Source organism: Ascaphus truei, chromosome 5 (assembly GCF_040206685.1).
Source record: "Ascaphus truei isolate aAscTru1 chromosome 5, aAscTru1.hap1, whole genome shotgun sequence".
NCBI lineage: Eukaryota > Metazoa > Chordata > Amphibia > Anura > Ascaphidae > Ascaphus > Ascaphus truei.
This window is the reverse complement of record NC_134487.1, coordinates 294,137,882-294,164,995: the sequence shown is the minus strand read 5'-3', so window position 1 is coordinate 294,164,995 and position 27,114 is coordinate 294,137,882. Positions and strand designations below refer to the sequence as shown.

The 27,114-nt window shown below is 42.5% G+C and overlaps 1 protein-coding gene across 2 annotated transcripts in view; it reads left to right on the top strand.

Moving 5' to 3' along the window:
* Positions 1 to 397: 397 nt before the first annotated feature.
* Positions 398 to 27,114, top strand: part of ATXN10 (ataxin 10) — a 100,891-nt gene continuing 74,174 nt past the window's right edge. For both annotated transcript variants that reach the window (XM_075602742.1, XM_075602741.1), the window contains exons 1-3: positions 398 to 549; positions 11,610 to 11,795; positions 17,514 to 17,596. In XM_075602742.1, the coding sequence (XP_075458857.1) occupies positions 407 to 549; positions 11,610 to 11,795; positions 17,514 to 17,596 (412 nt within the window). In that variant the 5' untranslated portion in view covers positions 398 to 406. The remainder of the gene's footprint in view (positions 550 to 11,609; positions 11,796 to 17,513; positions 17,597 to 27,114) is intronic.

Below are 27,114 nucleotides of genomic sequence, written 5' to 3'. Positions count from 1 at the left end.
TTTTAAAGTCAATAAATTCATTCAAATATGATCTTAGTGCATAGGGCCAACAAGTCCCTGCCTGGAGAGCCTACAATCTAATTTGAGAGCCTGTTGCACAGACTCTCCTGTGGCTAGGAAGTCCTAATGGACATGCCTAATGTCACAAGAAGAGCGGAGACTGGGGGATCCACATATTGTATTGACACATCTCTATGTGCCAGCTCCTGCACTGACCACATTCCCCATGCAGCATTGCCACACTGTACAGAGCAGCTCAACACAAGACACGTGCTCACAAAGTGACAGGCAGAGCCGTTGACCTATCAGAGCCCCTCGCGTGCCGCTGGGCGTCCAATAGGAACCAGACTCCCCACTTCTCCAATCTGTTACCATGGCAGTGAAGGGGGGCGTGGTTAGTGGCAAGATGGCGGCGCCCATGGAGAGGCTGTCAGGCGTGTGCGCTGATCTGGAGAGATGGGTGAGGGGACAGCTGGAGCAGGGAGAGCCGAGGGGGGGAGTGGAGGTTGTGCAGCGGCTCAGCGAGCTCCTCCGGGAGCAGGTATACAGGTGAGGCAGCCGCCACTGTATATGTTTCCGCCTCAGCCTCCCCCCCTCTGCTTCAATGCACCCCATCACTGGGTGCGAAGGGGTTAAACCTCATTGAGTTCCATGTGTTGTAAGATGCTGGTGTTTGTTTATACACCTCACCCTGCAGTATGAGATGCCCAAGTCGAAGGACAGTAATTGGTGACCTGTAGGGGTTGCGCGCCCAAAATAAATGTCGGTTTGAGGGGTGCCCCCTGATTTTGTTTTAGCAGAGAGAATGCATTTAAATCTGTGAGGCTGATGTTAACAAGCAGTAAGTCTGACTCTAAATGTAGTCAGGCTCAGATTAAATAACTCAGCGTTGACATGCATGATATAATGTAAGGGCTGCTGTCAAGGAAATTACTGACATAAGTGAGAGGTTTGGATCTGAAACACCTGGGTTTTAATATGGAATTAACCTCTTCAGTGCTGCAGGGGGCTGCAACACATGCAAAGCTGAACTGTGGCACTGCAGGGACTGAGTGGCACTGCCATCTGATGGGACTCGGTGACCATTGACAGGCCTGAAAGTGCCGGTGGTGCGTAGGAAACCGGCACATCACCTCCAAATTTGAAGTCGGCCTCACTGACTTCTATCATGAGCGCTTCATAGACTTTAAAAGATAATCCTTGATAGATGTCAGTACTTTTACATGTAAATGCCATTTTATTTTGTCCAAACGACCCATATCTCACTGACCTGTACTTTGGAGATTGACATATCTGATGATGAAATGTGTCGCCAATAAGACACGGAAACAATTTTCTGCCTTTTAGTAAAGAAAGTCCAAAATCGACCAGCGTTCATAAAGGAATTGTAGTGTTGACCTTTAGTTCCCAACCTTATTTTGTTCACTATTACCAGAAAAAAACAAGGGTGAATCTAACCTTTTTGTCTCTCTCTTTATTTATTTATAAAATATTTTACCAGGAAGTAATACATTGAGAGTTACCTCTCGTTTTCAAGTATGTCTTGGGCACAGAGTTAAGACAAATAATACATGGTTACAAATACAGTTACATAAATGAACAGGGTATACATTATATACAAGACATTTCGTGCATAGTTAAAGAAAATATATATTATGGGCATATGAAACAGTTACAGACCAGATTAAAATGTGAGACAGCCTTAGATTTGAAAGAACTTAAACTGGTGGTGGATGTGAGAGTCTCTGGTAGGTTGTTCCAGTTTTGGGGTGCATGGTAGGAGAAGGAGGAACATCCGGATACTTTGTTGAGCCTTGGGACCATGAACAGTCTTTTGGAGTCTGATCTCAGGTGATAAGTGCTGCAAGTGGTAGGGGTGAGGAGCTTGTTCAGATAGCTGAGTAGCTTGCCCATGAAGAATTTAAAGGTAAGACAGGAAAGGTGAACTTTGCGCCTAGACTCTAGTGATGACCAATCTAGTTCTTTGAGCATTTCGCAGTGATGTGTTATAGTTGCATTGGAGAACAAAACGACAAATTGAATTGTAGAGGGTGTCAAGTTTGCTAAGGTGCGTTTGAGGTGCCGAGCCATATACTATGTCTCCATAGTCAATAATTGGCATTAGCATCTGCTGTGCGATACGCTTTCTGACCAGGAGACTTAGGGAGGATTTGTTCCTGTAAAGTACTCTTCCTTACAATAACGACTCAGGGGCCTTATTCAATATGCTCCGAAGCAGCTGATTATAATTATTGGCCAGAAAGTCCCATTGAAGTCAGTATGTGTGTGTGTGTATTTTTTTTTTTTTTTTTAAAATGTGTTTGTGTGTGGAGATATATATTTATATCTATATCAGCACTCAATTTATAGGATGTGAATGCGTGAAATAGATCTAAATATAACAGAAATCCACCTATTTATTCCTGAGTGTTAGAATAATTAAAATGTACACACCAAAAATCTATTAACGGCTTATTTTTGTATAAAACAAAGTCTGTCAGGAACATATAAGATCAAGTTAAATGTTCAAAAAGAATATTGTGTAGCTTGCAGAGCGAAAATTCCACGAAGGATACCGAACAGCAGTTTGTCCAGTACAAACCACATCCAGAAGTGATATCTAAAAAAACAAAAAAACAGTTTTAATATAAAAAGGGGAGAGAAAAACCACATCAATCATACTCGCAAACAAAGCTCAAAAGTAGCGCATTGGTGAAAACCTAATCACAAGTGACGGTAGTGAAGGGTCCTCAGCAACAAGCCACGAAAAACTAGTAACACGATCCGCAGTTAACAGGCACATATCAAGCTGCACTAACCGGAGCAGGGTCCGAAGACCATGTGCGCCATGACCAAAAAGGGCCGCTCAGTTTCTAGCCGTTTCTCCTCAAGGCTGTCCGCAAACGCAAGCGTCTCCCAGCCCGGCAAACAGAAAACACTGCTCCGGGGGAATACTCGCGATACTTTAGGAGCGCAACTGGATACAGGTAACAGTATAGTTCTGCTCCTATTATAAGTCCCCAACGCGTTTCATCGCAATAGGGTGAGTTCCTGAGGGGTGTGATGCAAATGGATAATGAATAACCCTATATGCACACTTGGCTGCCACGGCATTAAATGGCAGGTGGGCAATATACACAGATGGCTATACAAATTGGTATGTGCTAAAAGTTCAAAGAGAAACAATATATAAGACACGGGGCTGTGACGTCACGTTGCCATGGCAACGTGACCCTGCAACGTTATTTGACGCCGGAGCTGAGCAGGAGAGGGGGGGAGGGGGCGCGAGCCGGAAAGTAAGGCAGCGGTGCGCAGGTTCAAAATATTGGGCACCCCTGCCCTAAGGTATTGACTAATTATAAAAACTTAGGAAACGGCAAGGAGAATGTTGCATTGGGTAGTCGGAGTTCACAGGTCCAGACGATATGTTGTCACACAAGGGTTCCCAAGGAGTCTTAGTGCAGCTGCTTGGGTCCACATTAAAAATAATCTAAACAGAAAGCGCATGCTTTGTGGTAAAACATAATTTTACTACTATAGTATACGAAGAGTAGAAACAGATTACACAAACGTGCAATCTTGATTTTAAAGATCTCCAATCTCTGCTGCAAATATGCTGCCTTTAGTACATAGTCAATTAAATTTGAGATTCTTAGAACACAAAAGGAGTGTTGTTAATGGTCTCCAAAACCAGGGGGTACCTAGACATTTTTTTCTTGTATGGCAAAACAAAGATGCAGGTGGTATGACCATTATGGGTCGTAAACATGGGCAATATTTTTCTGTGTATGTATTGGTATACGGAGGTAATTCCTTTTTTATATCTGTTTCTTATATTATACAATCAATTGATTCTTGGAGTCAAAATCTGTCTAAATGGGAGTATATGTTTAATCTAATAGTTAACAGAATCTACTGTATGTTTTGATATACACCTTGTTAAATTTGAATGTAATACAGTTCTATTTGGGGTCTGTAATAAATAGTCCTTTAAATATCATTTGGATGGTAACCCATGACGTGTGTGTACACTGTGCTAAACCACCCTGATGTCAGTTCTATGATGAAACGCGTTGGGTTGAACCAGGGCCGCCGACAGCTTTCATGGTGCCCCGGACTCGAGTTTTCACCATGTCAGCAGCCTTGCGAGCACCCCTTTTACACTCCCTCCCCCTTGCTCTCACCCCATCTATTTCTCTCCCCATATCACACCACCATCCCCCATGTATCTCCCCCTCCCTGTCTTACACCCCCTCCCACTCCCTCCCTCCTCTTTACTTTTACTTGAGTGATTACATATTTCTAAAGAAGCCAATTACACTGATACGTTTATTAGATTTATGCTGCAGGACTTTTGGCACGTATAAAGGTATGGTATAAGGGTGGCGCAACTGCAACAGCCCACAGAGGGGCCCTGTGATTTGAAGTATGTTCTGTGGTTCACAGCAATCACCTCTGAATTGCATTTCAAGCTAAATTCCTGTTATGATGCTTCCTCCTTGTTTGTCACATTACCCAAACTATTAAAACAAATGCCTACAAATTAAAGCTAATGTCATTTTTTTAATGGGCTTCATTTGCTGTTTCCGTCACTTTCAACCATTCTGCTACATCTAGGGCAAACTGTCATGATATTGCCAGGACATAAGCAGTATCTGAACAGAGCAACAAAGTATCCCAATTTCCAGAGCAGTGGCAGAAACGGCACAGTGCTGACCAGACAGGACAGAAACAGTACTGGGTGGGCAGCGCTGGGTGAGTGCGGGGAAAACGTAAGGCCGTGCTTAGTGCTGGCGACGCGACCGATGATGTCACTCGTTGCCGTCGCCATTGCGAAAGTTATATTTTTAGTTTTTAGGTGACGTAGCTGGTTACAAGGCCAGTGACGTCACAAAAGGGGGAGGGCAGAGGCACGGAGAATCTCCTGATTGGCCGCAAGGGTAGACCGTTGCCGAAAAATATGATTTGATGATACTGCAGGTCAGGGCAATTTGGACTTTCCACTAGATTTTTATAGCCAGAGGGAAGTAACCAATTAGTGCTCATATGGATCAGTTGTAATGGAGCCAGTGGAATTAGGGACTATAGTTAATTTAAGCAACTGCCAGTTGCTAAAATACAGTAGCTCATCGAGAGCTCCACTGTCTGTGGCTTCAGGTTTTCAGGGGCCTGACATAGGAATAGTATCTGTGTACGTTCTGAGCCCAGTGCATAGGTGCTGTTGTGCTCTACCTGTTTATCATAGGTATAGGGTAAGGGTGAGGGGAAATAGGAATAGGGTGGAGAGGGGAATATAGGTATAGGGTAAGGGGGGGGGAGAATAATGATGGGGTAGTGGGTGGAGGTATTGGCCTGGGTGAGGAGGAAAAAAGGTATGAGGTAAGGAGTTTGGCCTGGGTGAGGAGGAAAAAATGTATGGGACAAGGGAGGAAGTGAGGGGGGCAAGATATGGGGAGGGGGGTGAGGGAAAGGTGAGGGGGGGTTACAGTACCGTGCTATGTATGCAGTGCAAGGCTGGAGGAGGAAGGAGGAACACATGATGGTGAGCCTGCAGAGGCTCAAGGAGGGGTGGGGCTGTGAATGGGACTGCAACAGCCCACAGTGGGGCCCTGTGAAGGGCCTGTAATGGCCCACAGTGGGGCTCTATGAAGGGGCTTTGAGGTGGCCTGCAGGGGTCCCTGTGTATGTGTGTATCTATATATCAGAAAGAGCCGTGTTAGTCCAGTTGCGATAGTGCAAACTATCCAAATAATAAATTGTTAGTCCAAATAAAAAAAGGTATCACCTAATACTGAAGAACTCATTTATTCTGCATTATAGCAACTGGACTAACACGGCTATTTCCGTTATATATATTATATATTTTTTGTTTTTTTGGCACTTTTTTTGCTCCTGGCTTTACTCCTCTCTGGGGGATTATTTGTTTGGGTAGCTGCATCTTGATAGTGCCCTGTGCAGTATGCTTTGTTTATAAGACTTGTTTGTTCTCTCTACATTAAATTCCTTTGTGTTTGACCTCTATTAGTGTCACAGCTGTTTGAGTGCTGCAGGTACTGCCTTATTTTTGTATCTGTCTAAGGAGACCCTTATACCTGCGTGCACCACTCTCTTTGCTCATATATGTAGTAGTGCTGATTGAGTAGATGCTGTGTGCAGCCCTGTTTCCCCCCCCCCCCTCTGGAAACATGTTGCTGCTAATACTGATGTCTTGGTGCGTGCGTACCTGTGAGGGTCCTGGAGAGCTGAGATGTCCGCGATGGGGTGGGGACCAGGACAGGCTTACGGTGATCCTTATGTTCTTTCCATGGTGATACAGCGCCTCCAGACACGACAGGCTACAGCAAAGCTGCAGGCAGTCCCTACCATGACAGTTCTTTCTCTCCAATACCTCTGTCTAATAGACCCCCAACTCAGCCAGGGGTATATAAATGAGGTCTTTATTTGTAGCAACCACTGCAGATGGTAAACAGCGTTGTATGTAGTAGAGAAGGGGTCTCAGATTCCTGGATGGTGCTGGCCAGCAGTTAATGGTTGAGGCCTTGTGCCATGCACCGACCTTGCTCTCCCAGCCCCAGGAGGGGCTGAGCTCCTCTCTCTTCCCTGGGGGAAGGACGACCGACTCACTACAATTTGGAAAGCCTCCTCCCTGATGCAAAATGGGAGGGCATAGGTCTGCACCAGGATTGGCTGCAACACAGACCCCATGACACCACCTCTCTGGCCACTCAGGGAGGCTGTGTGAGTGGGGAGTAAACCCCACAGGATAGCCTGTCACTGCCAGTAGCTACTGGGACTTGCGTGACAGGAGGGGCAGAAAGATAGCTGGACCAGCCATGGCTATATATATATGTGTGTGTGTGTGTGTGTGGATATATATATATATATATATATATATATATATATATATATATATATATATATATATATATATATATAGCCACACATACTTTTTTTTTTAGCCATGAGGGAGTCTGCATCTCTATTTCTTTTTAATGCACATTTTCTAGACAGAAATATCTTTAACCCCTAACTGTGACAAGCCTGAGTTCTCTTGTGTCACTCTTTGGCAAAGTCATTCAGAAGATTCCATTTGTTGGATGGACTAATCTCCCATTAGTGCAGTTTGAGATCTGTGGTTCCTTGGTTTGTCGTGACCTTCTCCTTTTCCCTTAATAAGTGTCTTGTGATTGTTTCACATTTCCTGCCATCTGCCCAACACACTTGCCAATTTATTTTATATGTGTTTGGCTGACCATGTTAAATTGAAGTTCAGCATACATCTGTGTTACTAGACAGCCACTCCCATGTGGTAAACCAAAGCAAGAGGGGATAAAAAAACAGAGTTGCATGTTGAACCTATTTTTTTTTATTTCCCCCCCTATGACCTCGAGGGGGAAGTGTACAGAATAGTGGGTTTGCTGACATCCTTAACACTTACGATCATATCAAGATTTTGTTCTACATACCTGGAGGCGCTTATTCACAATATAGTGTGACGCAGCTTCCATGTGTTGGAGATTTTAGTCTCATCCATTTGAATAGGGCGGAACTCTTCTCCAGCACTGCGAAGACCTCTTCACAGCATATTGAAGTCAACAGGGCATGTTGGCTGTACACATGGCACGCTTGGCCGCTTCGACTGATCTACAATAAGCCCTTTGGAGAGGTCAGGAATTTTAATTTATTTTTTATTTTTAAAGGAGTTCCATCGCCTTATTTGGTGCAGTAGTCGTTCCATCGTGCTTTCCTTCTTATTCATTTCTTTTATTTTCTTACACAGCCATTTGCCATAAATTCTTCGTAATGTCATTAATGTTGCACTGGCTCTAAGACCATGTAGAATGGGAATAAAATGGGCGTGACAAGGTTGTAATAGTAGTAGAAAAATCGGGGAGCGCAGAAAACTGGTGAACGCATAGAAAATAAAAAACAAAAGAAACACACGAATAGTGCAACCCTGTCTGGGAAATAATAGTCAAAAGTACATCTTCCAGCGGGTATGTACTCACACAGGTGCAAACATAGGAGCAGTCCCACACGTGGTCCGCTGATAGCTGGCTTCAAATTAAATTAGATGGTAGAAAATAAATATATAGACCAGAGCAAAATAAAAAACTGGACACGGATGGTGATAATAGTGCTGGTATATTGAAATACACAATAGTACACCATATTAGGCATCAATAGTAAGCAATTGCAACTTACAGGGAAGCCCCATGCAAGGGCATTGTACGATAGAGTTGTAGTGGTGTGCGGTGGTTGAGAGTGATAAACCGATGGCTGCTGAGCTCCTGCGTTGCGCTGACGGCTCTCTGCGATGTTAGTCTGGGGCTCCCACTTCCGGGTCCTGCTCCTCACGTGATCGGCGTCCGCACACGATGACGTCGATCCTCGGGCACCTCAGCTCCAAGTCAATTAGGGGTCTGGAGTCAAAGGATTTATTTATTGTGTATTATTAATTCGCTATATTCCACTACACTGAGCATTAACAACTATTGAGTATACTGATTGCTTGCACACTTCAACAGGAGCGCCGGGTGAATATCTGTCTCTGTAAGGTCATAATAGAGCAGAGAAGAGTGGAAGATGAATTGGGACTGCAACACGACCACTTGCACTTCTATCCCCCTTTCAAACATTTCTGCTCTCTCTGTTTTCCCATTTTCCAGCCTTTCCCCCCCCCCCCCTCTTTATGGAATTGTGCTGAGAAGTAAACTTCCTGAAAGAAAGGTCTTGGGCTGCATCAGATAATATGGTAGTCAGATTTCTAGTTGTGCATCTCTGTTCTGTGCTCTTGATTCATAATATAATTAGTGAGGACTTGCACCACGAGGATTTCCTCTCGGAAACTACAATTTACAAAATATTCCAATGTCAACTCAGCTGGATTTGCGATTTAGTTTGAGCAGGATAGAGCTGATTGTCTGAACTTTTATAAACTTTAAATGGTTTATGGGGATCTTGAAATGTGGCAGAAAATATGTTTATGGCATCCTTCATAAACCATTTATTAGTGAGCATCTCCAACATTTCCCATAATAAAGCCCAGAATGGCAATACTTCTGGAAAGAAACAGGGAGCATAGTACTGTAGCTACTGCTTATTTTAATATACTTTTTGCTGGAGGAAATTTCCGTTCTGCGTTCCTAATTTTGAATAATTGAATGTTGCATCACTAGCCGTGGCTCACCACTAAATTCTGTGTTGGAGTGTTTAGTCAGAAAGGGTCTACTCAAGGGTTCCAAAGTGGGTATTTTGGGCTCGTGTCTCAGGTGAGAAAAAAAACTTTTCCTTCTGCTAAAAATAATCTAAAATATTTTTATAGCCACAATGCTATAAATACGAGCTAAACGGGTCCATATGCTTTCTTCATCCACTAGAGCACATCGTTACAGAATAAGCAGGTTATATTTACTGCTTTGGTATTAAACTTGCTTCATATATGCTGTGTTTATAGTCTGTTGCAATGAAAAAAGGCTAAAAAAAAAACATCAACAATTTTTTCATTTATGTGTACATTGTTATGGCACTGTTTACGTGAAGAGTCCTGTTTTAGTACTTTTTAAGTCCATTTTATCCTTCTCTGACATGTTTAGTCAAGCATCTAATCGCTGTGCAGTTGTTGTTGTTGTTATAAATGTATGGGAGTGTTTTAGTGACATCACCCCCTGATGAAGCACGGTATCGTGCGAAACGCATTGAGGAGGTGCGTCATCACGTTCCAAAAACGTACACTTTGGTTCAGATGCTCATTGCGCGATTGTCTTGGCGTTTCCTGTTCTCGCTGTGCTACAGGACGGGATTTATCCACGAAGCTTCGTGCAGCACTACCACTGATAAGTTTGGAATTGCTTGCTTTTAAAGTTGTTAGTCTTTGCCTTAACCCCTGGTGTGCCTTGTCTTTTCTTGATGCCCTGATACTAGTCCACATAGGACCAAAACATTGCAGGTGTTTCAATTTAAAGATGCACTGCTTCCCAGGACCAATATGAACCAATGGCTCTGACGTTGTTTGTGTGTGTGTGTACTTTGTGACTGGTTGTTTGTATGTGGGAAGTGTAACAGGTGTGCATGGGTTTATGGTGTATCTGTGTATATCTATATCTATCTAAGAGCATCGCACAGCAGATGCTAATACCAATTCTAGTCTATTTGGGCATAGTATATGGCACAGCACCTCAAACTCACCTTTACAAACTAAACACCTTTCACAATTCAATATGCCGCTTTGTCCTCCAATGCAACTACAACACACATCACTGCGAAATGCTCAAAGAACTAGATTGGTCATCACTTGAGTGTGGGCGCAAAGTTCATCTCTCCTGTCTTGCCTTCAAATACTTTCTGGGCAAGCTACCCGCCTATCTGAACAAGCTCCTCACCCCTACCACACGCAGCACTTATCACCTGAGATCTGACACTCAAATACTGTTCACAATCTCAAGGTTCAGCAAAGTATCCGGTCGTTCCTCCTTCTCTTACCATGCACCCCAAAACGAACAAGCTACCTGAGACTCTCACAGCCGCCACCAGTCTAAGTTCTTTCAAAACCAAAGCTGTCTCACATTTTAATCTGGTCTGTAACTGTTGCATACGCTTATAACACATTTTATCTTTAACTGTTCATGCAAAGTCTTGTATATATAATGTAAAACCCTGTTCATTTAATGTAACCATGTATTTGTAAACATGTATCTGTTATCATAACTCTATGCCCAGGACATACTTGAAAACGAGACATAACTCAATGTATTACTTCCTGGTAAAGCATTTTATAAATACATATAGTGGATGGATATGTGTCGGGGCTACTTGCTTCTTTTTGGACCGGTTGGGTAGTATGCCAGCCTGGTTTAATGGGTTAAATCTGGGTGATTTTGATACTTAAAAAGATTACAACAACTGTAGTTTGTAATCATGTAGCCTGAAACTTGGGAGAAGGGTTGTTGTTGTTGTTGTTGTTGTTTTAAGGCAAAGTGATGTCTTATCTTTTATTTGTATGGCACCAACATATCACGCAGCACAGTACAATGTGGGAGGGTGGGGGGGAGTAACATTGTGTGACGAGTTACCTGTATGTTAAGACAGACTGAGACAATAGGAAGGAGGTCCGATGTGACCGATCTATGCAAGGATCTGGAAAGTTTCTCTGTTTTTGGGGGCGTTTGATTTTTGCCATGTTTCTCTGTTTTTGTACGTACCAACAAATCTACAAGGTAAGATTGGGTGTAAACTTTGCATTAAAATCATTCATCTTAAAGAATCTCGTACATTGGAAGCAGTTACTAAAGGATGTAATGGTGTTAATGCACCTTGCTCGATGTGTTAACGCAGGGGTGGTCCGCTCCAGTCCTCAAGGCCCCCTAAGAGGTCGCGTGTTCAGGATATCCCAGCTTCAGCACAGGTGGCTCAATCCGAGGCTCAGTCTTCGACTGAGCCTCGGATTGAGCCACCTGTGCTGAAGCTGGGATATTCTGACTTTTTTTGGGGGGGGCTTGAAGACTGGAGTTGAGCACCCCTTTGTTAATGCACCCTGCTCCATGTGTTCCGTCTTTCCCAAGGCGTTCCTGTGCTTGGACCTTTTTAAACATTGTAGATTTGTCTTTCAGAGAGATGACAGAAGAAAGAATATTCAAGCTGATCTTGCAAATTCTGTCCAAAGCATCACGGGAAATTCAGACAGTCGGGGCAGGGACGGTGATTCCCCGGGAGAAATGGCTTCAGCTGGTGGCTGAATGTTTTCGATGTTTGAGAAATTCCTGTGTGCAGTGTCCCCAAAATCAGTGCGTTATCAGGTAGGTCATACAATAACTTCTTCTCCTCGTATACATACCGTATTGGTAATAATTTTAAAGCGGCTTTATTTGGTCAGTTACGTAGAGGAATATACTGCACTATACCCCTGAAATACCTTTATCCACATTCGAGTTTTGCAATGGACAAATGCAGTTATTTAATAAAACATCACATTGAAAAAGCAAGAGGAAGCCTTAAGAATCCAGTACTGATTTTTTAATTACATTTTATTTTAAATACATAATATATAAACCAATATACCACCCTTTTTTTTTGCTCACCCCCTCCCCTCTTTTCTTCTTTAATTTTCATTAGAAAATGCAGCCCTAGACATGTAGGAAAAATCTGCTTTGCGTGTTAAACTGTGCTTTGGGGCAGAAGATTGCAAAGTGCAGACACTAGCCCCGGTGATCTAATGCATTACAACAATTTTTTAGGAGACATTCGTGCAGCCACCGCTGGGATGGAATCCTGGCAGCACACTTCTGATATTCTGTCTGTAGGAAAGCGTTTAGGAGGGTAAAGATAAGGCTAGCGTCAAATCCAAGCACTTGTTTATTTAACACGGACACTAACGGCTCCAAGTTCCACAATGTCTCCCTGTATGTGGGGAGATCCTAATAAACAAGATCATGTTCACGTTGAAAGGCAAGTAACACACGACTGATATTGAAATCTCTTCATATACATTTGTTATATAATTCCTGGTATTATCTCATGGGTGGCGCAGTCAGTAGGAGAGCTATCAAGCCAGGGTTCCCAACTCAGTCCTCAGGAACTCCATCTGGCCTGGTTTTAAGGGTGTGCATGCTTCAGCACACGTGGCTCAATCAGCGGCTCAGTTATTAACAGCCACTAATTGAGCCACCTGTGCTCAAGCAGGGATACCCTTAAAACCCAACCTGTTGGTGACCCTTGAGGACTGGATTTGGCCACTCCACTAGTTGGTAGTTATCTTGCTATTTTGACTGAATAACCTGTGCTGAAGCAGTGATATTCTTAAAACCCGTCCTGTTGGGGGTTCTTGAAGACTGGGGTTTCGAACCACTCCTCTAGTGAAAATCAAGCTGGTTGTTGCCACCTAAGGCCTCGTCCAGGGTTGCTGCTTGCTGGCGCGCTTCCGCTCGGCACTGAGCCCCTACAGCCGCAATGAGAGCGGCTTTAGTAGGGGCTCGCCTACGCTTCCGCAAGCGCGCGGAAGCGTAGGTCTTAGCAGATTTTTCAATTTCAGCGCTCGCCGGAGCGCAGGGCCGGTCACGTGAGCGGTTCGCCCAATGAGGGCGAACCAGCTCCGTGATGTCACTGGCCCGCCCCCGACACGCCCCCTGACGGCGCGCTGTCTAAGGCCAGGGAAAGCACCCGCTTTCCCTGAGCCTCAGCGCGCCTCAGCACGCCAGCGGGGAGCTTGGCCGAGGCCTAAGGCTGCGGCCAGGGTGGTGCTGAGCGTGCAGGCGCTCATGCGCGGCGACGCAAGCAAGTGGCAAATTTGCTTGCTTGGCAAGCAGCTAAGCACCGCGCATGCTCGGGCGCTTGCGGCAATGTGTGTGGCCAGCGTGAGCGCGCCCGCTCAGCGGCACCCTGGCCGCAGCCTTACAGTACAGGTTAATAAAACGTCATGTGTAAGCAAATTCTCTGCTGCCAGTGCCTTGGCAGGCAGTGCCCCTTTTGCTAAATAGTTGTATGTTGGTGTGGTTTCACTGTGTGGGGTTGAAGGCTCTCCCTTTAATTAAGTAGGGGAAGCTTGCATAATGTAACCACAAAGCTTAGGAAGCTGCTCAGCAGATGCAAGGTTTGGAGCTCCTGGTACTTGAGACATCCAGGAAACATTCTGTGGAGATAACATCACACTAACAACCTCAAGCACTTACTGCTCTCAGTTGTGGTTATTTAACCGTGAAAATGATGGCAAATCAAAGGAAGAAGAGAGATTTGTAAAAAGGAAGAATGAATTGTGTTAGAATTTATTTGTGTTCTAGCTCTTTTGTGGTATAGACCCAATACAGCTCAACCCCCTTATAACGCTGGGCTTGGGGTCCAAAAAAGCACATCGCGTTATAAGCGGATCGCGTTAGAAATAATGTACAATTGTATGCGTTGTACAATAAAGTATTTAAGACGCCAATAATCGTGTTGTAAAGTATTCATAAATTGGGAGCCGCGCTCACATCGCGTTATAAGCGGATTCGCGTTGTAATGGATCGCATTTTAACGGGGTTGAGCTGTATTAAGAAATGAACCCTCTCTTTTTGCTGAGGGTTAGCTGTCTTTGGTATTATTCCTGCACAACATACAGTAGCTCAAACAGCGTGGTATATTCTGGGGGACATACAAAGAAACATGCACAACGTACAGCAATATCTTGCAGCACCTTTTATTCTTTAAAGGTGCAGTCCCCATCCTAGTGAACTAATGGAAGTGACATTTATTGGGTTACATGTTGGCAATTGTGACCTTTGTCATTGTTTCTCTTTACGTCCGACCTATGGCAGTACAAACAAATAGATGTAACACCTCCCCCCCAACCCCCATTGTGGTGGTTACAAATGTAATATAAGGGCTCCACCCTGTGATGACACGAGGAACTGCGTCACAGGAGGATATAAGAGTGAGGGGAACCGTTGAGTGGTTCAGGTTCCAGGAGGAGAGGAGAGCAGGAGCCTCTTAAAGTAGAGGCAGGGGGAAAGTTCCCTTTGTAAAGGAGAGAGATTCCCCACCCCCTGTTTGTGTTCTAGATGAAGACAGTACCCCAACAGTTAGGATCCCTACACAATGGTAAGAAGATATATGCAGGTCCCAGAGAGGGAATGTAGACCTGACACAGAGCGCTGCTTTGATAGGGCTCTGGGATGTCGGGATCAGCCCCACAAGCGGACCCTCAAATACAGAGTTTATAACCCCTGAAGAAGTGGCAGTTCCACACCTGGAATGGAGGGTAATAATAATCTCCATAAAACATGCCAGGATCTCTGAGGAGGCCCGAAATAGCAGGATCACATGGATAGTGCTCAACAAGCTAAACAAGGGGGACCTGGTCTTAGACAAGTATTTGTCTCTGTAACAAATGCATGTAACTCCCAGGAATGTTAAGAGAGGGCACCCAGGGAAGAACTATGTCAAGAGTGATAGTGGTATGGCAGGAACAATGTACAACAATGTTGAACCTTATTGTATATATGAAGTGTTCCCAAGCCAGGGAATAAAGATTGAAGTTGTATATTTAAAACTCCTGGCGCCCATCATTATCATCGTCCAGCCAACCACATCCAGCACCCTTGGACAGGGTAATCTATCTGAAGTAAACACACACCATACACCGATGTAGCCTCCCTAGGATGCCGGGCAGGGAGGGTTACATGGGTATAAATTTCCCATCCAGCTTGAGGTAGGACAAACTTTAAACTAATCACTATCCATCCACCTATACAAAAGTTCCCTGATCTCTTCCTAATGGCAGTCACCGATCAAGGGGTTAGGTCCTTTCCTTGCAGGGTTTACTATTAATGCTTCTCTATTGGCATTGGGATTTGTGTGTTTGGGTGACCTTTAATGTAGTTGGGACAAACTGGTTACATTGTTACCATTGCAACTCAAAGTGAGTTTATTTGGTTAATAAAAAAAAATTTTGTTGATGTTTTTAGAAATATTTTGTTGTGACCACATCGTTTTTAGTGCCCAGTCCTATCAGACAGATCTCTGATATATAGCCCAGGTGTATTAACACCAATTAAAAACAAAATTATTTGACGACTTTCTGTCTACTTTATTATATTAGGAATTTTTGGGCTGAGTGCAAATATGGGTAATCTTTTTTGAGCCCTCTTGGATCACCTTGTAAGTATCCATCAAGGATTGACCTAATTTGCCCCATTTAATTAGTATGTCGTCTGTTTATTCTTGTTTCCCTAGTGCGTATGGTACAGTAGACTACATTTTTCTGTATTGAACCTCATCTGCCATTTACCTGCCCATGTTTCCAGTCTATCTAAGGCCTTCTTGAAAGAACTTACATTTTGCTCTGATTCTACCTTACACAATTTAGTCATCCGCAAAGATGGAGACTTTGCTTTCTATGCCAACTTCAAGATCATTAATAAACAAGTTAAAAAGCAGGGGTCCCAGTACCTCCACTCACAACTTTAGTCCAACCTGGAAAGGTTACATTTATGACAACTCTGTCGATCATTTAACCAGTTTTCAATTCGGGTGCAAAGATTTTTAGAGTCCAACTTCCTTTATTTTGTACACTAACCTCTTATGTGGCACTGTATCAAAAGCCTTTGCAAAATGTAAGTAGACCACATCAACTGCATTACCCTGTTCTAAATTTCTGCTTGCCTGCTCAAAGAGAGAAAACGCAAGGTCTCTTGCTTATTTCTGCTGTCAGGACTTTTTGACGCCATATTTCAATCATCCCATTTCCAAAACAGGTGTTGACCCTAGATAACCTCACATCTAGAAAAAAAAACGACAGAAAACCAGACCAGGTCTCGCCCTCAAAAACAATTCCTATTCTTAATGTACACTTCTATTTCAAATTATCCTCTGGTGTGCCATATTATTACAATACTGGATACCTTCTGGCATTATTACATAAGGCTTGGGTTTTAAATGTGCAGCTGCAGTGGTGTTTGCAGTTTTTCTGTTCCCGTTGCATCCCTTAAAGATTTGCAGATCTCTATACAGTACCCTTTTTATCGAGAGATAAGTTTGAGCTCCACCAAGTCTAATTCTCCACCAAGCCGAGAGGACATGTTTAGCCCATTGGTTTGTCTATTCTCTCCCACCCTAAAAAGGAGATTGTTTTTGTATAGCCTGATTTGTTTGTACTGGCACAGGAAGGATGTTGAAATAAAAGGGACATTATTCTTGCTGTTCATATATTTTCTTCTAGTGCTTCTGTGTTAGTACCGCTTTCCCTCCTACAATACACTCCACAATACTCCGCGTGATGTTTACTCCGCGTGATGTTTACTCCGCGGCGCGGTCTCCGCGTTCTTCCTGCTAGTCTCTACTCCGGAACGTCAGCAAAGCGGGACGGCGCTCGGGGTGCTGTGCGTGTATGGAATCCGAGACAGTGCATACACGCGCCACCCCGCTTCGTGGAGTGTATCCCACGCACGTGGTAGGAGAAGATTGGAAAGTGTGTCGCTAAGTCCAAAATGCACCATCAGCTCACCAATTTCAAGGGCTTAAAAACATTTATTGGGACTACACGCAGTCTTATGTGTTATATCCCGCCTATTGCCACTGAAATATTTTAAGTAGCTTTCTTTTATATGCGTATAAAGATTTTATCAGTATTTCACTATATTACGTTGTATTTACTATGACTGCCACCAGGAGATACTGTCAGATACAGCAGGAAATCTACATTTTATTTCTTGACCTATTATACCATGATGTTCTTTTGCGCTTGGGGTTTTTCTGTACAAATATGTATTGTATATAAAATGTTAACGGGTGCTATATTAACTCTGTTTTAACAGCGTTTTATTATTCCTAGGCCATTCTGGTCACCTTTTTATTGCTAATATTTTTCTTAATATATTGGTACACTTTTTGTTCTATGTATAGTGTTATATATTCATAGTGCACCTTTATGTATCTCTACAATTGCTCACAATTCTGTTTTGGGGAATGTAATTTTAATTTATTGAGCTCCTCCAGACGATGTAACTAACATGAAATTAAAATGTTTGAACATTTCTGTATATTAGAACCGTTGGCTTAATTGACGAATCTGTGTGTTTGATGAAGATCCTCAGTGTGTCAAACCTAGTACAAGAATCCTGCTTAGTAGGTAAGAATTTTTAACAGGTCTATCTTGTTTGAAATCAATTTATTCAGAGGTATAATAGGACATGGTTGTCATATTTGTTTTTAAAATGCCCATTACTCATTTTAGCGGGGTTCTCAAACTTTGCTGTATCTTGGCCCATACAGTAATTGTTTGAAGGGCCACCATGCTCTCTTTCTCTGTTAAAGCTGCAATATCCTACATGTGTTTGTTTTTTTTTAATAAATCAGTTCTGTACTAAGAGAAAATACTTGTAGCATTAAAAAAAACAAAAACAAAAAAAACTTTTAATGTATTCTAATGCAGCAAGCATTTTTGTTTCTATAGAAACCATTTACAAAGTCACACCCCCTTCCCCTTCTGAGACAGGCTCTGGCTCATGAGCCCTGCCCTCTCTCTAGCTGTGCACCAATTGTATCTAGTGCCTGCCTGGTCACATGATCTTCCACACACAACTTTGCATTGTGGGTACTGTTTTGCAGCAATAACTGAATGAAATCACCCAGAGCAAAGCGATCGATTTACAGGAGAACGGATCGATCTGCAATTTAGCTAATATCTTGTCAGTGTGCAGATTGTATTGATGCACATATTGAATAAAAAAAAAATATATATTTTTTTTTAAACGGCAGCTTGAACTGCAGCTTTAATAAAATATACTTCTATGCGTGTATCAAATACTAGACGTATCTAAATAGCAGCTTTCAACACTGATATATACTGGCACTGATCTAAAAGACTGCAGAAAATAGCTAGTTTCAGTGAATTTTTAAAGGCTGCAGGGACCACCAATAAAGTCTGCGAGCTCCACCGGTGGTCCAGGGACCACAGTTTGAGAGCCATTGAATTGATAAAATGCTTAATAATCTATTACATAGTACATGGGCCTGCTGCAAAGCAATGTGGTAGGTTGTGTTTCCGTTGTATTAGATGGCTTCAAATACCAGAATTCTAAATATTCAAATACTTTGATACATCATGAAACCACTTCTGTTTTTCTTCGTTTCCGTCTCTGACCCTTTTTCTTTCCAGATGAGCGTTTGTGTTTAGTTCTTTTTATTCACACCTACATTAATGGTCCCTGACCGTATTCATTGGAGGAAATTCAAAGGGCACAGTATAAAATTGGTAGTGTAGGAACCTGCGGAAAGGGTCTACCTTGACATGGTTGCCGGCCTAACATGTTTTGGCCAAGTGCTTGAAGTTTATGACCTACAGCAGGGGTGCGCAAGCAGGGGGCGCAAGATTTTCCTAGGGGGCTGCGGCGGTTGCAGAGGCCCCGCGCTCTTCCCCAATGTATTTAAATTAAAGGCCAGGGGGATTGCGTGAGGCCTCTGCAACGTCCCTTACCTTGTCTTCTGCAATGTGGCGGCAAATGACGCCACAGGGTCACGTGATGCCAAAGACAAGGTAAGGAGTGGAGAGCATGCAGGGGGCGCAGCGGGGAAAGTTTACGCACTCCGGACCTACAGTGTACTTATGAGGAGTCTATAAATTATCTAAATAATTTGCCGTAGTGAACTTGCAGCAAGAAAAGGGAAGTTGCGCCAAAAAGAATATCCTACTGTTTTGATATGTAGCTTCAGTCCTGTCCACAAGGGAGTTCCGCTGCCCGAGTCTCTCAGAGGTGATTCACCAACCTCTGTACAAGTATAGGTAGAAAAGGTGGGGAAGGGTCCTCAGGCGCGTTGCTTTGCTTGTGGCTCCACGACGTATAGAACGTATGAAAATGAAGGGAAGAAAGGGGAAATCTAGTTCCCAATTTTGATTGGATGACTTCTCCTCTGTGGGTAATTGGATGGGGTGGGGATGAGGGGATGCCTCCTGATATCTTCCTAAAGAAAATAAAAGAAAGGGAAAAAATAGTGCAATACAATTTATTAACAGGTACGCACACACGATATACAGCTACTTGTCCCGCCGCGCATGCTCACACGGCAAGATGCTGGGCCAAATGGCGTCGCTGAGGAAGCAATAGCGAAACGCGTCTGACGTTTTTTGGTCACCGCAAGCCACCGTAGTGAGGAGTTTGACTTCCCTGCCATTTGGCCCAGCATCTTGCCGTGTGCGCATGCGCATGCGCGGCGGGACAAGTAGCTGTATATCGTGTGTGCAGAGGGCAAAGGCGGCCGGAGAAGGACCCAGCCTGTGCACGGGCTTTTGGATATCCATTCTGCAGCCAGCTGAACTCGACGCACAGACCAAAAGAACTTGCCAGCAGGGAACTAGCCAAGACAAGGCACCCCAACCCGGAAAGGGACGCGCTGTGGAGTCTGGCGACATCTCCTCCCTATGCCAATAGATATTGGTCGCTTGTGAGTGTTTAATCTCTTTTACTTACCTGTTAATAAATTGTATTGCACTATTTTTTCCCTTTCTTTTATTTTCTTGAGGAAGATATCAGGAGGCATCCCCTCATCCCCACCCCATCCAATTACCCACAGAGGAGAAGTCATCCAATCAAAATTGGGAACTAGATTTCCCCTTTGTTCCCTTCATTTTCATACGTTCTATACGTCGTGGAGCCACAAGCAGAGTAGTGAACTTGCATTGGGGCTTCTGGGTTTACGGTAGCATTTAGTACAAGCTGGAAGTCTCCATCATCCATACTAATATTATAAGAAAGTTAAAGCATGTGCTTGCTTGTTGGTATTATGTTCCCTTAAAGCTGCAGTTCAGGCAATATCCTGCATGTGTGTTTTTTTTAATAAATCAGTTCTGTAGTAAGAAAAAATACTTTTAGCATTTTCTGTTTTAAAAAAAACAACTTTGAAAGACCAATTTTCTTGTATTCTATTTTAATAACCATTTGCTAAGGCACTGCCCCTTCATGTCCTGTCACAAGCTCTGGCACACCCCTTTGTCAGCCCTGCCCTCCCTCTAGCACATGTCAGCGCAGGAGTGCTCATGAATATTCATGAGCTTCCACTGACTGACAGAAGCAAATAAAAACATATGCCAGCTCTAATTATGTCACCAAATCAATACATGGAGAACGAATTGACTGGCAGCTATACAGTTCTTTAGGTAATTAGAGATTGCCCACATGAAACTATTGAAGTAAAAAAAAAAAAAGACTGAACTGCAGCTTTAATACTGTATAATAAAAACAGAAGGTGGGGATTCTCACGCTCTTTTATATATTCTCTTAATGCGTAATGCATACAGGTAGGTTGCCATTTCCCCCCACAAAATGGTCCTTTAATGCAGACTTCATAATAAAGAGCACATTTATTAGTCGTCACATGTACAGTGAGCGGTTGAACTTAAAAGTTCTCTGTTTCTGCCACACTCTGTTTCCCATTGTGGCGTAATAATTGCCAATGAAAGTTCAGAATGTACTGCAGTATGTAATAGACGGGAACATTGAAGGGCTGTGTATGGTATCACTGGCAAAAACCTCTAACTGTGGTTAGGGGAAAACATATATTCCAATGAAGTAGTACTAAGCAAAGCAGCAAAGGCAGAAATGCCACTAAATAGGCAGTAATTTATTAACTATATTACAAATTAAACCCTGTGTTTGAATTTCCTTCTCAACTAAGGGGTCAATTCAACTCAAATATCTCAAATGGATCCTAGCTATGAGCTATTTCGTGTAATGTTGCAGGTTTTTTGTATTGGTGAAGTTCTCAAAATTGTAATATATATATATATATATATATATATATATATATATATATATATATATATATATATATATATACAAATCCATTAAAATACAGGCCCTTGGCGACTGGATTTGACCCCGTGGCGACCTCATGGCCGACACCAAGCAGGGTGGGATTGGGAGCGGGACTAGGTGGCGAGTAGATTTAATGGTTCAGCGAGTAGATTTTTGGGTGATTTGTCAACCTATATATATTATATATATATATATATATATATATATATATATATATATATATATATATATATATATATATATATATATATATATATATATATATATATATATATATATACATATACACACACACACACACACACACACACACACACACACACACACACACACACACACACGTTTTTGTTTGTTTATTTCCGCCGTGTCGTTGACGAGGTTGGAAAATGCGGTGTCCACTTAATTTTAATGGATTGCAAAGAAATGTTTTTTGCGTCTTTCCGGCAACTTCGTACATTTCTAAACTCCAGTTTCCATGTTTTCAGTTCTTTTGTGTTTTTTTTTATTTTTTGTTTTTATATAAATCTTCAATAACCCTGTTTTCAGGCTTTTTACAAGTCTGTGTGTCAAGGCAAATGTAGTGCAGTTCTGGGGTAAAGAGCCTGTGACAGATGTATCGAAGAAAAAAGGCATGTTGAATGCAATGTCATTCTTCTGTTTGATACATCTGGGGCCATTTCACTATTTTAGCTTGATACATAGATGCACTTTAAAAAAAATCTATAGGACAGGGGGTGGCCAACTCCAGTCCCCAAGGGCCACCAACAGGCCAGGTTTTAAGGATAACCCTGCTTCAGCACAGGTGGCTCAATCAGTAGGCACCATTGTCCCTCATTCCCTCCAGATTTGTAAGCTCTCACGAGCAGGGCTCTCATTACCTCTATATATCTGCTTTGTAACAGGAAGGTCAAGTGTCGGCTCATTGTAGGATGGAGTGTATCTCGGGTTGGAATATGGCCCATACGTTCTTGGTCTCCTTTTTCCCTGTATTGCATTTAGTAGCTGCACAGCCTGCCTACCTACCCTACCAGGATGTGAGTATTTGCATATTTTCCAGGGGAACCTGCCAATGAGACTGATGGTAAGTGGGCTTGTACCATCTACCACCTGTCTTCAGGAGGATAGTATCCATACTATTACACATTAGGTACATTTGTTAGTACCCTGGTTTAGTGGTTTGGCTTATTTTGGGTTAATATACCTGCATTTGAGCGCTTCAGCTATTTTCTATATTGAAAGGCAGTGTAGGGATATGCGTAGTGGAGCAGCAGATTTAGTGTGGTGAGTGAGGTAGATGAGTTATTGTATTTTGGATGGATTGGAGTTGGGATAGGTGAACAAGGGGAATGTCAACTAGGAGAAGGTTGCCGTAATTGAGGCGGGAGATGCGTGAGTGGATTAGGATTTATTTGCATCATGAGTGAGGAAAGGGCGTACCTTGGTGATATTTCGTAGGTGGAGGAGGCAGGACTTTCGTGAGGGGTTGAATGTGAGGAATGAAGGAGACATCAAAGTCAAACATAACCCCTAGACAGCGGGCTTGAGCTGTTGATGAGATTGGGGTGACATTGAGGGAGATTGTGGGTGTAGCAGTGGAAGGGGAAAATAATATTTTGTTTTGGACATGTTTAAGCTTTAGGAAGCTTTTTTTACACGCTGCCCACAACACTTTATCAGAGGCTCCACAGGGGAAAACTGGGTCAAGAAACAGATCAAGATTTTTGAAAGCACCAAATACAGTTGAAAGAAGTGGGTCTTTTTTTTTTTGCAAAGAAACCATAACAAAACGGGATGCTGGTAACAGATTTGTCATATTGATGTCTAAATCTGAAAGGTGATTTCATTTTGCCTTTCTTTGCTTATTTAAGGAAATTTATAATGAACTCAAGCAATGGGTCATAAACTGGAGATAAGGACATGTTTTTGTATGTATCATTTTATTCATATAGTGTCAACAGTATACGTAGCACTTTACAACGTTCCAATGTAGGGGAAATAACATGCAAACTATGGGAATAAAATCAACAAATACTGGTTGGTCACAATTCCTGGCATTAGCAGTACATGAACATTTCTTCTCCTCAGGACAGGCCTGCAATCCCCATCGCCTTACACGCGTAGGAGAGGGTAGGGGTGACCCCAGTAAGGGCGAGCGGAGCCCTGGCCTGCCTCCAGGCATCCAGGCATCAGTGCATCCTGCACATGTTGGGGTTGACTTGGTAACCAGTGGGGAAAGGTGTTCCTCCGCAGCCATTGGTAGAGTGGGGGGGAAGACAGTGCCTGGTTGAGCAGGAGGAGTGGGGGTCTGGTAGAGGCTACCTCCCCCATTTGGTAGATATGGGGAGGTAGGCATAGGTAAAGTGTTGGTAATTTCTGTATTGTTATAATAATACTACAAAAATGTAGTCCATAAGAATCTGCCGTGTGCCTTCAACTCCTGATTAATGCCCCGTCCTGAATGGATTATTATTTAAACATAAGGTAAAGGTGGAGACTGCCACCAGAAGCTTACAATCTAAGCTTTTAAGGCTTTAAAATTGTTTAATCTTGACATCAGGAGCTTAGTGGCTTTCAAGAAGTTTGTCTCCCCGATTGTTACTGCTACTTGCTTTGGAAAGCGTGTATGCTAGTATAATATTTAAATGAAATAATAAACAAATACATTGAAATACTTGAAAATAAGATGTATGTCTCAGGAAAGCACAAGGAGGGAGTTATTTGCCCAAGATCATACGGAGTGTAAGTGGCCTTGACACACACATTGAACCTTCAAACCAGCACCTTTAACCATTGTGCCACTCCTAGACCCCGACTAGGAGAGAACTGTCCCATTTTGGACTGTTTAATATTGTATAGCGTGCTGCACTGCCAGTGAATGAGTTAAAACAGTTTGGGTACTTTTCCACACTGCTTTAAATACCTAGGTAAATAAATGGCTCTGGAATTGGGCATATAAATTGTTAGTTGTGGCCTGATGATCAAGCCTCCAAAATGTGTACCCTGAACCTCCACTTGTCTCTTGTAGTATTTGTAACTGGAACGGTGTAGGCGTTGCAGTATTCTGGCGATCTCTGGCGTAACACCCAAGTCTTGCAACGCTCGGCAAGCTATTTAGTAGTGACCCAATATCTGCGGTCTTCACTGTACGGCATTACCATGTCAAGTGGCCCCGGAGTACGTTGCATGCTGTTTTTGATTTTAATTTAATAGATTCTGCTGTCCCTTATACATTTGAAACTAGAACTGAAGCTGGAGTCTGGCAAACAAACCAATCCATCCCTCTATCGGAATATTTCCATTTTTCTGTGCCGATTTTTCTTTCTTTCTATTTGAAGAATAGCAGGATACAAGAGCCAGGTCATGGCTGCTGGTTTAGAAGAGAAGGCTATAATTACATTGTCAGGACAGTATTTATGATATTTTTTTTTCACGGAATAATTATGGGAGTGTGACAAATATATTACACTCATCAAAATTTAATATAAGTTTGCCCATGTTTTTTTCATGTTGTTTATACGTTTTGAGTTATTGGCGGTGTCTTTGGCATTGCAAGGCTTCTTGGATGTTTTTTCTCCCAAAGTCTGTAAAAATAAAGCTTTCAAGCTCGTATTTAAAGTTTATATCGTGCTCCTAGAAATGAGTAGTTTGAATACGTGATGGATATAAATTAAAGCCCGTTCCTCCCGAAGCCATTTTCCTAGCACACTGCCGCGTTGCCAATTACTCGCCAAATATGCAGTTGTTTGCGTTTTGGGAATATTGGGACTCGCTTTCTTGGTATTGTAAGTAGAGAGAAGGAATTCAGACAGGGTCTTTTTTAAACAGTAAACCTTATTTATACGTGCATTTAATTTTTTTTTAATTATAGCTCCAGCAATGTATTCAGTGCTTTATAAAATAAACAATAGAATACAGGGAATGTTAATACAATAATTGCAACAAGTATTGAAGGCACATGGTAGGAAAATGAATCTGTGCCCCAGAGAGCCTCAAGTACTTTAGAACTGGTAAGTTGGGAGCATTCGAGAGACCGCAGGAGAAGTACTGCAAGTGTCTCTGTGGGTATAGGGAGACTAAGCTATTGAAATGCTTCATTCACAAGGTGGGTTTTCAGATTTGATTTGAATTTGGCAAGAGGAGATTCCTATTGTATGGGGTTTGTGAGTTAGTTTTACAGGTAGGTGATAGTGAGGTAATATAGTTTTAGGCGAGAGGTGGCAATAAAGGTGGAAGGAGTAGTCATGTACGGCACATCTGTGAGCACGTGACCTGCATACGGGATGAGGTTTAATCCACAGCTCTCTAGCTGGCCCACTTTTCACCTTCTCTAAGGTCTGTCAGAATGGAACTCGGGCCTAAAAAAGAGCTCTATCTTCTACCCCACTCATGTTAAGGGTCAATTTCTAACTATGTTTGAAAATCTGATCATTAGGGACCTCCGTCTTCTAGCTCAGGGATTTTCCCTTTGACGTATAGATCATGACAATTTGAATCAAAGTGAACGTTTAGCTTTAAAATCTTTGAAAAATAATCATGCTTTGGTCATTAATAGTGCGGACAAGGGTGGTGCGGTGGTGGTGCAGGGTAGAGACGGTTACGTCAGGGAGGCTTTACGCCAACTTGATGATGGCGTGTCCTACCGTGTACTACCCGCCGATCCCACTCCTCACTTCTTGGATGTCCTTACTGAACTGGTTGACTCAGGTGTTATTATGGAGGTTTTGTCCAAGGAAGAGGTTAAATATATTATACCATCACATCCCATTATCCCTATCTTCCACCATCTCCCAAAGATCCATAAGACATTGGTCGACCCTCCAGGTCGTCCAATCGTCTCCAGTATTGGATCTTTGGGAGATGGTCTGTCAAGATATGTGAATGGTTTTCTTCAGCCATTTGTTAGGAAATTGCCCTCATTTATACGGGACTCTGGTGATCTTCTTGATCAGATCAAAAATGTCAATTGGGGTAATCATTACTTGTGGGTAACACTTGATGTTACCTCTCTGTATTCAGTTATAAAACATGACCATGGGATGGCAGCTGTCCGCCAATTTATTGAGATACCAGAAATTTCAATCTTTCTGTCGGCTTTTATTTTGGACGCTATTCATTTTTTACTCACGCACAACTTTTTCACATTTAATAATAAGTTTTATTTACAATTAATTGGCACTGCTATGGGCACACGTTTTGCTCCTTCTTTTGCAAACTTATTTATGGGGTGGTGGGAAGCACTCTTTATATATTCAAGCACTAATTCTTTTCGTCACAATATTGTTTTTTATAAAAGGTTTGTGGATGATTTAATTATTATTTGGAAAGGGGTTGTCACTACACTTCATGCTTGTGTATCTTATCTTAATGACAATATTTACAACTTAAAATTTACATTAAATTTTCGTCACATTGAATTTCTGGATCTACAATTATTTGTAGATATAGACAAAACAATCCAAACTGATGTGTATAGGAAGTTAAACGCAAGAAATACATTTCTTAGGGCGGACAGCTGCCATCCATCTCATATAATAAAAGCCATACCCAAGGGACAGTTCTTTAGACTGAGAAGAAACTGCTCCACGTTTAGTGGTTTTCTTTCTCAGTCTGAGGACCTGACGAAGAGGTTTTTGGAAAGGGGATACCCTAAATCCCATATAGCAATTCATTCAATAATGCAGTACAAACAGAGAGGGCATCATTGTTGCCCGCACATTCAATTGAGGACTCTCGTCTTGGTAATACTAATGATACATGTGTTAATAAACAAGGTACACATGGATTGGTAAAGTCTAAAAATAAATGTCCTCTTTTTATTTCACAGTTTAACAAACAA